The following is a 12599-nucleotide window of genomic DNA, read 5'->3' on the forward strand; positions in this document are numbered from 1 at the left end:
ATTACTAACTATGTAAGATTTCATGATCCTTTCAAATACTTGTCCGCCACTCAAAAGAAAGTATGCATGCTGATCATAAAAATAAAAGTTTTTAATAAAGCTTAATTAAACTTAGCCCAACCTTAAAAAAAAAACAAGGTATTCTTTCTTGCCTTTATACATTATTTTTGTTTATTTGCGTTTATATTTTTTATATACAAGTTTACAATGAGATTTCCTTGTCATCCGCTTTGATCGATTCGTCGTTAGCTCATTTGTCTATATGTTTTTATTACATTTGTCTCTGTATATTGGTTAGTGTATAATTAAACTTTAATATTCGTTATTTTATTGCACTCGGTTTATATACAGCTCAGGTAGAAGCTTAATCTGCCGTTTACATGTATCTAAAGGAAAAATGATTTACTAACTGAACAAAAAAACTTTAATTGAACAATGTAAATAAATGTAAAATACACTTCTATATACACACATACGGTTGCTGGAGGCAAATATTGTACAAAACACATTAGCTAAAATTATACTGAATATAGGCGATCCTAATCGACTGAGGATCTAACTTGGGAAGCCTTTGCCGTAAAAGTGCCGCAACGATAAAAAAAGATAACAAAGGATTCTGTATCTTAAGACGATATGTGTGAGTAAAATGATTTCAAGAATTGTAAATATTTCTATACTCGCGCTTGTAATGTATATCAATTATGTGTACTATATGTATATCTATGTAGGTAACATATGGTATATATGCGTAAGTACATGAATACATCTATCTGCTATCTGGTACATATAGGTATTTCATATTCTTCTCGCTTTAACAGTACGAGTATTCACTATATTTGCTTAGTTAACTAGCTCGAAGGTTAACCATTGGGTTCTCTGGTTGTCATATTATCGGTTTCCCCGTGGGTTTGTTCTAGCGGCCTGCGAAGGGCATCAGTGTGAATCCTTAAGAGACGACTTTAAAGCTTAAGATTTGGGTATGCATAAGAGTCCTATTGCGTTTCGATTATGCCGTACATATAAAAAGCCGATAACTGAACAATAGCTGCTAAGAGTTCGATATTTACACTTGTCGCCTTAAATTCAATTATTTGTCAACTGATATTTGGTGAGGTCCACCAGGTGCTCATACAGCATATCCTCCTGCGGCGTCAGTCCGATCATAATCCACCCGGATATGGCGGCAATGCTCCTCGTCACCGACAGGCTGCTCCACACGCTCTGCACACTGTTGCTCAGCTGCTCGAAATGGAGTAGATTGGATATGGAACACAGACTTATCACCACGATCCTTGCGCTTACCATCTCCTGTTGCGTCAGCGTTATGTTGGCATTGTTGTTGAACAGGTACAGCTTCTCGTCGATGGAATCGGAGCAGATGGTTAGGATTATTGTCGCCACATAGATCATGGTGATGATGAGCCACCGAAAGGAGATCAGTTCGCTGGCGTTCGAGAAGCTCCAGCGACAGATGTCCATCCTACAAATTTGAAATGGCAAAGTTAAGCAGTTATAGTCAATAACTAAAAAAAATGTATTTTATTTTCTTCTAAGCTATTATTAAGTGGGCGCACTTAGATATACGCACCCACACTGGAAATAACTTATTCATGAATAAAAGTTTCTGAAAGTTCAGCTGCGTACGGTGTGCACTTCCTACAGATTTCTGCATGACCTGACATTTACCCGTAGCACTCCGTTTGTCAGAGGGGCAAAGGTCAGGACACAGACTCCACTTCCACTGCCTGAAGATACTTAACATTTAGCACAGCCACAGCGGCACATAAATCAAATGGCGCTGGGATAACGAAGCGAAATGTCATACACAGTTTCACACTTCCATCCAGCCAGCCGAAAATGGCACAATTCGAATGGGCAAACAACGTCAGACAGTTCCTTTGGACCACCTAAAACCCAACCACTCAACCACCCGGCCACCCAAGCCATTCAAAACCACCCACACACTTGTGCCATCGACTGGCGCAGCCTTTAAAGGTCAAGAGTGCAGCCAGGGTGGTTCGCTTGTGTGTGGACAGCGACTTTGGCATGCAAAAAGAGCAAAGTTTAAGGGCATTAAAATATTTTGTGTCTGATGAAAGCGGCCACGCAATGCGAGCCCCGCAAATTTTTATTTCTATGAGAGCACGAAGCCGAACAAGTACCCAAATTGAGGTCACACCATCGCCATCACCATCAGTTCCACACACACTATCCATCAGTGTGGAACGATATCCTCGTGTCTAGACAAAGAAAAATAAAGGAAGTATGCAGAACCGGAGGTGCGAGGGCTAACTACCCACTTCCTCCAGCTGGCTTCCAGCTCAATGAAACTCCCAACGAATCCTTCGCCAACTGAGGTCAATGAGTTCTGGTGGCGAAACTCCATCGCTGCCACTGAGCACTAAGCATTCCCTTCTTGGCCTCCTATTTTTAGCCGCTCTTTTACGAAGGTTGCGTGGTAGGCCAAATTGGCTTTTAATCAAGCCAAAGGACATCGAAAGCCCAAAGGACGCAATTGGAATTTGTGACTAAGTGACTAGAAAATTAGAAAATCCATCGCCTAAAGAGCTAAGCTAGCTTAAGGGTTCTATCTATAGTTATGCTAAATAGAATCCTTTTCTTATTTTACACTAAGATATCCTTTGAGCCCAAACTCACCGATCGAAAACGGAAACCAGACAGATTATGGCCAAGCAGTAGAAGGTATTCAAGTAGATCTCCGCAAATCCGGCGTAATCACTTATCAGGGTCAGTCCGGATGCTGCTGCGGATGGGGATGAGGATTCGCCCGACTCCGTTCCTCGATTGCCAGAATCGAGATCCATCGGCGATGGTGTCGATGCGGCTGGGGGTTGGGCCGTGGATGACACCGTCTCGCCCGCAAGACTCATGCCATTGATGACCTTGGCCCAGTCCATGGGGTGGCTGCTCAGCACGAAGAGTAGGTGGGCCAGAGCTAGACCGGCTAGCAAGCCGTGGCATATATTCGAGATGAGCAGCCAGATTCGTTGAACTACACAGGCTAGTTGTATGTTGCTGGTGATCCCATTGCTAGTAAAGTGAAGTAAATTGCTGGATTAGAGTGACATCACTGACATCTCTACACTATTGTGTGTATTTTTAAATATCTTTATTTTCTCAAATAGTTAAACACAAATAATTAATACAAGTATTTTCCCCAGAATATAAAGAAAGAGTTTTATAATAACCTTATTTATGGTCACTTTCATATGCCTAACTGAAATCTGAGGTATATTTTCTATTTCCCACAACTCACCGATTAAAGTCGGCATCCAGCAAACAGCGGGTATCACCGTAGCTGCCACGCCCACTTCCATTTCCACCCATTCCGTGGCTGCCGCTGGAGCGGAAGAGGCGACCGGCGCCTCCAAGCTCCGCGGCCGAGATGCCATCGAGGCGACCTCCTCCTCCGCCACCACCACCACATCCACCTCCGCCGCCGGATACCGAAATTCCGGCGGATCCACGAACAGCCGCCCCCAGGAAGGAGCGCTTGTAGTAGCTGTGCTCCACGGGTCGATATCCGGATGACGTCTGCAGGAACATCTTGTCGATGTGCGCGGGCGCATCGTCCGTGGGCGAGACGACCGGCGTGAACGGGTTGTAGATCTCCTCGCCATCGGCCGGAGCTATGTCGTCGGCCAGCTCCTTTAGAATCGAGGATATACCGCCTGCCGAGTACAATTTGGCTGTGGGTGAAAGAGGGATATCATTACACTATTGTTACTTTGTGGTTCCATTCTCAGCTTCATATGAGAACCATTTGTTGTACGTTTATTATAAACAGAAAATGAATCAAATATATAGTAAAGGCTCTTGAAATAAACTGATTTACAAGAAAAAGACAACCAGTTCTACTTAGGTTAATTAAAGAATAATCAAACAAGCTAAGACGGCATGGTATCATGGCTCAGACGAGCGAGTGCGCAGAATCGGGAAAGTGGTGGGTGGATGAGCAGGTAGATGGGTGGATGGGTGGAGCTTTTGCTGCAGTTGGTTTTACTGAATGGGAACTGAGATCCGGAAGTGGGGAACACGGGCTCTACCCAAAAAATATCAGTCAAGTCGTTTTGCGGAATTTATCGTTGGGTTTGGGGTACTGTTTTTTGAATGGCAATTACTTTTAAACAAAAGATATTCAAGCGCAAGCGGAAATATTTAAATTAATTAACCTTAAGTATTTCACAACTATCATTTAACTTGTCTTGCTTTAATAAGCCAATGAAATTACTTGCTTAGTATTTTCAAAGGAATCCGTAACCATTTTTATAAATTGTTGGTCGCAATACACAAACTAATTGATCTATTATCATCATCAAATAACTTTAATTCCTTAATTTAAGTAAGTGATTTGAGAGTGCTTAAGTTCTAAAAGTTAAAATATACTCACAGATTAGCTGGCCCCGCTTGTCCCTTTGCGACTTGGTCTTCCGCTGGACGCGTCTCTCCTCCAGGCTCTGGTCGATCTCGAGTTCGCCGGAGAGCGAGGCGTCGTGCATGTCGGAGCACTGCTTGAGGTACCGCATCAGGGTTTCGTTGGCCTGCCGGACCTCCATCTCGCCGGCGGCTATTAGCTTCCGTTCGCGTCTCCTCCGGGACTCCGACTTGCTCCTCTTGCGCCGCGGACTCTTGTCGAAGCTGCTCCTCGAGCGCAGGGATCGCTGGGCGGGACTGGCCTGAGGGTCGGAAAGCGACTGCTGCTTCCTCGATGCGCCCGTGCTAGTTCCGTTTCCAGTTCCGTTTCCGGTTCCGGCGGGGGCGGAGGGCGTGGGGGAGCTCTGCTTGAGCTCCCGGTCCATGTACCCAAGTATTCCGCGATGAAAGGACGCATCCGGATCAGCAGGTGAGTGAGTGCGCCTGGACCGATGGTGATGGGTGGCCGGTAGTTGCTGGAGGGTCTCCCGCAGACTCATCGCATCGCCGGATGAGTTGCGACTGCCATCGCTCTGCTTGGGCGGCGGCGGTGAGTCCCTGGTATTGCCAGCGCCCAATGGCGACTCCTCCTCCCCCTCCTCCTGGCCCGGCGGGGCGTGGCCGTTGACCAGCACCACCGTTTGCTGCGACGTCTGGCTGGGCGAACCCACCAGTTCTATGCTGTCCGCCGAGCTCTGGGCACTGATGCGACCCGCACTGCTTGGCGTACCGCCGCTGCCGCCCGGATCCGCCGATGCCACGCCCTCGTTGAGGGCTGTGGCACAGTCCAAGGCCTCTGCCCGCTCGGGCGTGGTGGGCGGTGGAGCTGCCGCTCCCGTAGCCACCGCCTCCCGTTCCAGGCGCCGCTGTCGCGCCTCCGTGCGGCGATGCCGCTGATGCTGGCGGTGCACCTTCGCGTCCATGTGGACTTGTGGGATGCTAGATCCGATCCGAGCCGAGTTGAGCCACTAGGCCAGCTGCATAACAGGTGGACACCCCCTGGGAACGGGAACGGAAACGGGATTGGGAGTGGGAACTTTGTGCTGCTGCAGCTTTTGACCCAAATAACACAGTGCACACCCACACACACACACACACACCCGCGAGAGGACACGACCACAACGACAATCAGCGAATGCAGCTCAGCTGCGAGCTGGTGGCATTTCCTCAAGGCTCCACTTCAGCGCACTCTGCACATACGGATTTCATTGACGACCGAAGAACTGATCACTTATCGGATAGATCAATCTCTGTGTTACGGTACTGCGTTCGATTTTTACTCGATTACGGCGTTATCCGTGCATTATTCTTATATTCCTAAAAAAAATAATCACGAGGCGAACGGAACCGAAACCAAAGCAACGCGTTCGAGACTCTGTTCTGCAATAACAACGAATTGGTCATTGCGAGGGGCTTAAATAGACGCGGCTCTCACAACTTTAAAGCCAACATTACCCTCTGACGCCGACTGCTCTGCCTCTGTTAACAGTGGCAAAATATACTGTTAGTTTTTCGACTTGAATCCGGACTGAAATGTCGATAAAGCATACATACACCACGGTTTGAGCGCATGATATAAATTTGTAATTATTATAAAACTTTAATTGTTTTGATTTAATCACCGATTGACAGACTCGATATTACAATCTTCCAGACACTTTGGAAATTAAATTAATATTTCATGTCTACGAATTTCCTCGCCATTCAAAACATTCATATTTAAAATTTTACATTTCCGTCTTCTGACCGGCAGTGTCAAATGCTTAAGCGCAGTCTCCAACCAATGTTAAGCTTGGTCCCCTGTTAACTGTAACAGTGACGCCCACGCCGACGTCGACGTCAATGAGAGGCGAACGGTATTTTTGGAAAGCCATTGAGAGCGAACACGTTTCAATGTAGTTGTAGCGTAGTAACCGTTCGCGAGAGAGTGAGCGCTAGAGCTTTAAGGACAATGACGTCAACAGTGCGTGCCTGTGCACCCACACATTGCAGGTGTTTGTGTAATAGTGTGTGTCTATGTGTGTTGCTTGTGCTTGAGTTTGTTGGTATTATTGACAAATTCTATTTTTAGGCATCTATAAAAATGTGCGAGCTGAAGATGGGATTTTATTGGCAACACCTGAACTCACACTTAAAAAGCAGCTGTGCTTCACTGGAAGAAACTTCGCTGTTTATTGAGCGGGATTTTTGAAACTATGTGTGGAAATAATTAGTTAGTAAATGGACTTTTATAGATTTTTGTGATTACTTTTAAATTAGTTTTTTGCATCACATTCTTCCCTTCGCTACGTCATATTTTGCAAAAACCGATTTCGCCCACGATTTTCTTCTCTCTCCTACACAATCAACATCACTTTCTCCGTCTCTCATTCTCTCGTTCTACCTCTCTCTTTCGCACTTTCTCCTCTGTGCAATCGATAAATGCGTGGTAGGATGTCAGCTCACTGCGCAGCTTTCGCCTCTGATGACGTCAATGGAAAAAGCTCAATCCAAAACCAAAACAACAACAGTGCCTCCCTTAGGAGCCAAACCCCTCCCTCTTAGCAGAGGAAAATTGACAAAAGCCGGCAAAAGCTTGACAGGCGTCAGGAAAATTGGATTATAGTAAAGCTGAGAAAAGCGAGAGAGAGAGAGAGCGGGACAGACTAAGAATCCTTCTGGCGTTGGCGTTGGCTAATGGCCCTTGAAATGGCAAAAGTTTGTGATGCGGGCGGATCCAGAATATATATCCATATAACATAATATGCAGAAAAAAAAAAAATGATTAAAAATCAATATTTTGCGTTATAACATTTTTGGACTATTGTACACATAAATGTCTAGAGAACTTATAATCAATCTGAACATCTGAACAGAAAATAACCGCGAAACTCTCACCGCTCTCCCAAGCCAGACAGACATCCTGGAAGAGAGCGAGAGAGAGAGTTTGACAGAAAGAGGAATCGAGAAGAACGTCGATGGTAAAGAGTTTGAGTGCGAACGTCACGACCATGACGTCACACTGACGTCAGTGGGCGTATTGCCAAAAAGAAAACGCTGTTGCGGCGGAATGATTGCGGGCGACAAAATGCTGCAAAAAGGCAGCATTGATAAGTTTATTCTCACAGTACATGCACCTAAAACTAAAAATATTTAGGGTACATTGATTAAAGTCTTCTAGTAAACAATTAAATTTAGTCAAAATGGTTTTTATTAAAAATGGAGCACAGAATCAGAGAACTGCAGCAAGCCACTGGCACTCTAAGTGTAGTAAAATACCCGGGTGTACTTGCGGCAATAAAAATCACCCGAGTGTTTTACCAGTGTTTTTTGTTACTTGCAAAAGAACACCATTGGGTGCATTTTTTAATAGTTTCTTTCTTGAAGCTTTCTGAAACAATTTTAAATTCCTTGGTCGTCTTGATGTTAGGCAACATTTATGGCGGGATATATTGGAGGTGTCCTTTTGTAAGAATTTGAGCACTTTCCGGCATTTACTGCAGAACAGCCATCCATTTAGAACAGTTTCATCTTCTTTAAAATGTCACATAAAATGCTCCAAACAACAGGTTTTCCTTTACGTTGATTGGCATCTGAGTAAGATCCATTCATAATTTTATTTGTCACGAAGTCTTGCGTTTTTGCCATTATTGCGACCTTCTACTTTAGCTTCAAAATTATACTGAATCCTAACACGCTAGCAAGTGCATCCAGACACTCGACTGCCTACGAGGCACTCGAGTGTCTACGAAACATCCAAGTTTTTTACGGGAAACTCAACATTATTGAGTGTGAATCGAGTGGCAAAAAATGACACTTTTGCAGTTCTCTGCACAGAATTATTACTACATTCTATCTATTCGATTAGTAAGGTAAAATGTTGGAAGGCTATTGCTTACTATTTAGGACCATAAACTTTTTGACTATAAGTTAATAATATGAACTAGCGCTAACTAAAAAGTGAATACAAAGAAAGAAAGCTCTTTTTTATAATATTCAGCCGGAAAGCGTTCAATAGTGATCTAATGAATAACAACAATGGAGAGTGACAATGCCACCAAGTAGCGTTGCCAGTGGATACGCTTGGGTTGTTAGGTCAATAAAGACAGACAAAATACAGCAGGCCACTGAAGAGATAGGTATTGCACTGAGGAATACTGATAATGCCACTGCTGGAGGCACCTGCGGACTACCTGGAGTCCTCTCCGGATCACTCGCTCCAGGCGGAACTGCCCATCCTTCTGGCACCGCCGGGTCCGGCCGCCTTGGCCCAGGTCCGGATGCCTCCGCCCGAGGTGCGGCTAAATCAGCAGAATCCCGCCCAGCAGCAGCAGCGGATGCAGTTCAACCGGCGCCAACTGGGTCGCCGGAACTCCTTCGATCGGGATGTGGCCATTGCCGAGGAGGAACAACATCTTCCGGCCTTCGTCCACCTGCTGCCCGTGGTGCTGCCCCAACAGGGTCCGGAACCGACACTGGACGAGCTACTGGTGGGTGCACGTTAACCTTGAGAATTAAAAGTGATGAAGTGGTATTAAAATATTGTTCGTTTAGCGCCGAGTGACGCAACGCACGGATCTGGAGGCGGTGGAGCAAGTGCGCCTGCGCGTGATCTCCTACACAGTCAGCCTGTCCCGCCTGTCGCTCTTCCTGCCGCGCCTCCAATCCCTCGACCTGAGTGGCAGTGTGCTGAGCTCCCTGCGCGACCTGGGCTACGGACTCCTCCAGCTAACCAGGCTGGACATCAGCAACTGCGGCCTGAATAGCTTCGACGGCACCAGTGGATTGCCGGCCATCCGGGTGCTAATCGCTGATGGAAACATGATCCAGCGGGTGGATCCGCTGGCCGAACTGGTCCACCTGCGCGTTCTCAAGGCAAGGAACAACCGGATCAGTGAGCTGGGCCTGCTCTCCTTCCTGGGAATGTGCCCGCAGCTGCAGGAGGTGGAGTTGCAGGGCAATCCCGTGTGTCGTTTGCCGCTCTACCGCTCGCTCCTGGCGCGCAGTGTGCCCACGCTGCAACTATTGGATGGACGGGTGTTGAACGGTGAGCCTGCTCCTGTGGAGGTGGAGGAGGCCACATCCCCGGCGTCAAGTGATCTGGAGTCTGGCTCCGAGACGACTGCACAACGGCCGAACACGGCACCTGCTCCGGAACCCGTTCCTATCGCCCTAAATGCCGCCATACGGCGCCAAGTCTCGGCCAGCTCCGCCTCCACTCTAGTGGCAGGATCGGTTTTGGGCCTAGTGCGCCAGCGGCGGAGGCGCAGTGGCCACGCCTGGGTCAGTTCCTCCTCCTCCAGCGGATCGTCTTCCGCCTCCTCGGCCCGATCCACCCGGTCGCCATCCATGAGCTCCTGCTCGTCCAACAACAGCCTCGACGTCCAATCATCGTCCCATTATGTCTTCAGCACACAGTCCACGCTGGAATAGACCACACTGAAAAAAAGTTAATATTTTATACACAATAATATTACAGACGATCTGAATAAGGATTCAAAATCCTGACTGGTACAACTGCTTATACCAGAACAATAAAAAAAAACAAAATTAATTAAGCTTAAGAGCTTGTAAAATAAATACACACAATTACATCATAAGAGCTACGGTATTTGTTTTATTAATTCACTTTTTTGTCCATTTACTATTGTGATTGTTTCTTAATTAATGAAGCCAAAGCTATACTATTTATTTAAGTATTTAACAGGTGGAAGGAAGAGTTTCCAACACCAAGGGCGTCGCCAGGCCATCAGCCAGGGGGGGCAGATATTAGAATTCATCTTTCAACACTGGAAACTCTTAGTAAAAGCACCTAGAAAACAGCTTAAGTTTGGAAAGCAGATCGATAGAAGTGGAGGCAGATTGACTAAGATAATAAGAATAGTGCAAAGTGTAAATAAACAACATGAAGTTACGCGATAGGCTTGCGCTGTCTACGCAAATAAATGAGTTTGTTAATTATTTCTAGGAAAAATATTTATTTATTCTTCAAACTAGTAAATATGAATGCATATACGTTTGACCAAACCAAGCCAATTCAAATTCAGTCAAAAGTACACCATGCACAGGGGGTGTTGTCATTAGTATGACCATTTTCTGTGCTAGACACAACAGCAAATAATGCCCAAAGGACAACCTAGGAAAGGTTTAATTTTAGCGTAAGATACTTTTTCACTTACTAGCTTACTCACCAGCAATTTCACGATGATCTGCATTTTGGAACTGAAAATGATTTTGAATACGTGCCCTTTTATATAAGACCTAGATTAAGGCTACTTCTTGATAAGTGATAGATTTAATGGAACTGTGGAAATCCCTGGTCCTAAAACCGAGGCATTTCCGCTGTCTACGCAAATAAATGCGTATGTTAATTATTTCTAGGAAAAATATTTATTTATTCTTCAAACTAGTAAATATGAATAAAAATAAATATGAAAATTACACTTATGGTGATTGCTTGTTGAATGTGGAAATGTCTAAATCGTTAGAACACAGAGCTCGGCCTAATCCGGTAGTTTAAACAAGTAATGGCTAACTCAGAGCCTCCCCACGGAAACCAAAGGTATCCATGGTACTTGGTACTTGACAGCTTTGGGCAGTGGGATTAGCGATTGTTCTACACAATTGAAGGTAGTTTTTTATATATTAATATAATTTTATTTTACGTCATGCAACCAATTGAATGTCTCTAAAACGTAGGAACTAACAGAGGCAACGAACATAACACGAACACATAACAACAATGATGAACTACAATTTTGAATAATAATTTAGATTAGCTAATAGCAAAGGTCTCCTCGGTGACGCCTTCTCAGTCTTCGAGCAGTGAAGCCGCTACGTGGTTGAAATCCAACGTAGTAATTAAATAATATGTTCCGTGAACATTTCATGATATTAAAACTAATCGTATGTGTTGTCACATACAGGTCACAGTATTCACAGGTCAAAAGTATTTAACTTTTTAATTAGGCATCAAGAACAAGAACAGTGTAACTTTATTGGCTCAATTTTCATAGGAAACCCATAGACAAAAGGGATACATGATAAGCGGTAGTTGGTAATCGCAATCTTCTTGAGATATATAGTGACGTATTTGGGTGGTCCAAACCAGCCACTTCTATTATTTCAAAGAAATCAGTAATGCACTCTAGTAATTTTCCATAATGTATCCCAGCTGCGCAGCATTCGTTTATCTTTGGCAGCGCAGCCGTTCTTGTAAACATCCTAAAGCCTGACCTAAGCAGATTTGACTGCCCTCTTTCAACGCTATCTAATCTTAAGAACCCAAGAGCGAGGCTCTCCCGAAATACAAATATTGTTCAAATACTGAGGCTTCTCCTCAATCCACTTTGCATTTGATTTTTAGTCTTAAGCTGAGATCCAAAGAATAAAGTCGTGAAACTATTTCTCCTAAAAACTATTTTTTATTTCTTGGCGTTGTCCTTAGTCAACTGACGGGACATTAGTTCGACTCAAAAATAAAACAACAATTTTACTATATATCTGCCAAAAGCAACAGCAAATAATGCCAAAAGGACAATATAAGGGAGATGGAATGTTAGCGTAAGATACTTTTTCACTGACTAGCTAACTCATCAGTAATTTCACGACGACCTGCATTTTGAAACTGCTCTTTTATATGAGAGCTGGATTATAGATTTATAGATAAGAGATCGATTAAATGAAACTATAAAAAGTAATGGCAATTCACTTTATATTCCTGTCTACACAATTAGATGATTATGTCAAATATTTTCAGGGAAAATATTTATTTATTTTGGTTCAATGGTTCTGTCGCGGATCGAATATTGTTATCTAGTTAGTATTTTTAAGAAGTCCGAATGTGGAAGGATTTGTAAGCCCATATGTGTCTGGGCACATTGTTTTTCGCCATTGTAAAAAGAGCCGGGAAAATTGAGCTTGCGTTGTCGTGTAAGAGTTGGAGGACACACTGCGGTGAGCTAATAAGTTAAGTTAGTTTTAATTGTGAAACATCGAATTCTTCCAGAATAAAACGTGTTCTACTACCACGGATTAGTCTGCCCTTTCTTTCGGGAACCAATGTGTGGGGTAGCCGTTTAAGGCAACTCCAAGTGACGCACGACGACAGGTTCAACATTAAAGTGCTCTTAAAACTAATAAATATGAATGTATACACGTTTGGTCTAAAAATTACTAGTCACTAG

The 12599-nt window shown here is 44.4% G+C and overlaps 2 protein-coding genes and 1 long non-coding RNA gene across 3 annotated transcripts; 2 read left to right on the top strand and 1 right to left on the bottom strand.

Moving 5' to 3' along the window:
• Positions 1-560: 560 nt before the first annotated feature.
• LOC6616616 (H2.0-like homeobox protein) lies at positions 561-5834 on the bottom strand. The gene is made up of 5 exons (XM_002040563.2): positions 4412-5834; positions 3278-3710; positions 2659-3051; positions 1303-1480; positions 561-1239 (listed from the first exon to the last, which is right to left on the bottom strand). Exons 1-5 carry the CDS (start codon positions 5355-5357, stop codon positions 1084-1086), a joined length of 2106 nt encoding a protein of 701 aa, XP_002040599.1. The 5' UTR covers positions 5358-5834; the 3' UTR covers positions 561-1083.
• Positions 5835-8505: 2671 nt separating this feature from the next.
• On the top strand, positions 8506-10013 carry LOC6616240 (leucine-rich repeat-containing protein 56). The gene is made up of 2 exons (XM_002040564.2): positions 8506-8903; positions 8968-10013. Exons 1-2 carry the CDS (start codon positions 8577-8579, stop codon positions 9844-9846), a joined length of 1206 nt encoding a protein of 401 aa, XP_002040600.1. The 5' UTR covers positions 8506-8576; the 3' UTR covers positions 9847-10013.
• A 2240-nt stretch (positions 10014-12253) lies between these two features.
• LOC116801068 lies at positions 12254-12570 on the top strand. The gene is made up of 2 exons (XR_004361757.1): positions 12254-12369; positions 12422-12570. It is a non-coding gene; the product is annotated as an uncharacterized LOC116801068 (long non-coding RNA).
• Positions 12571-12599: the final 29 nt, after the last annotated feature.

This window comes from Drosophila sechellia, chromosome 3L (genome assembly GCF_004382195.2).
Source record: "Drosophila sechellia strain sech25 chromosome 3L, ASM438219v1, whole genome shotgun sequence".
Classification (NCBI taxonomy): Eukaryota; Metazoa; Arthropoda; class Insecta; order Diptera; family Drosophilidae; genus Drosophila; species Drosophila sechellia.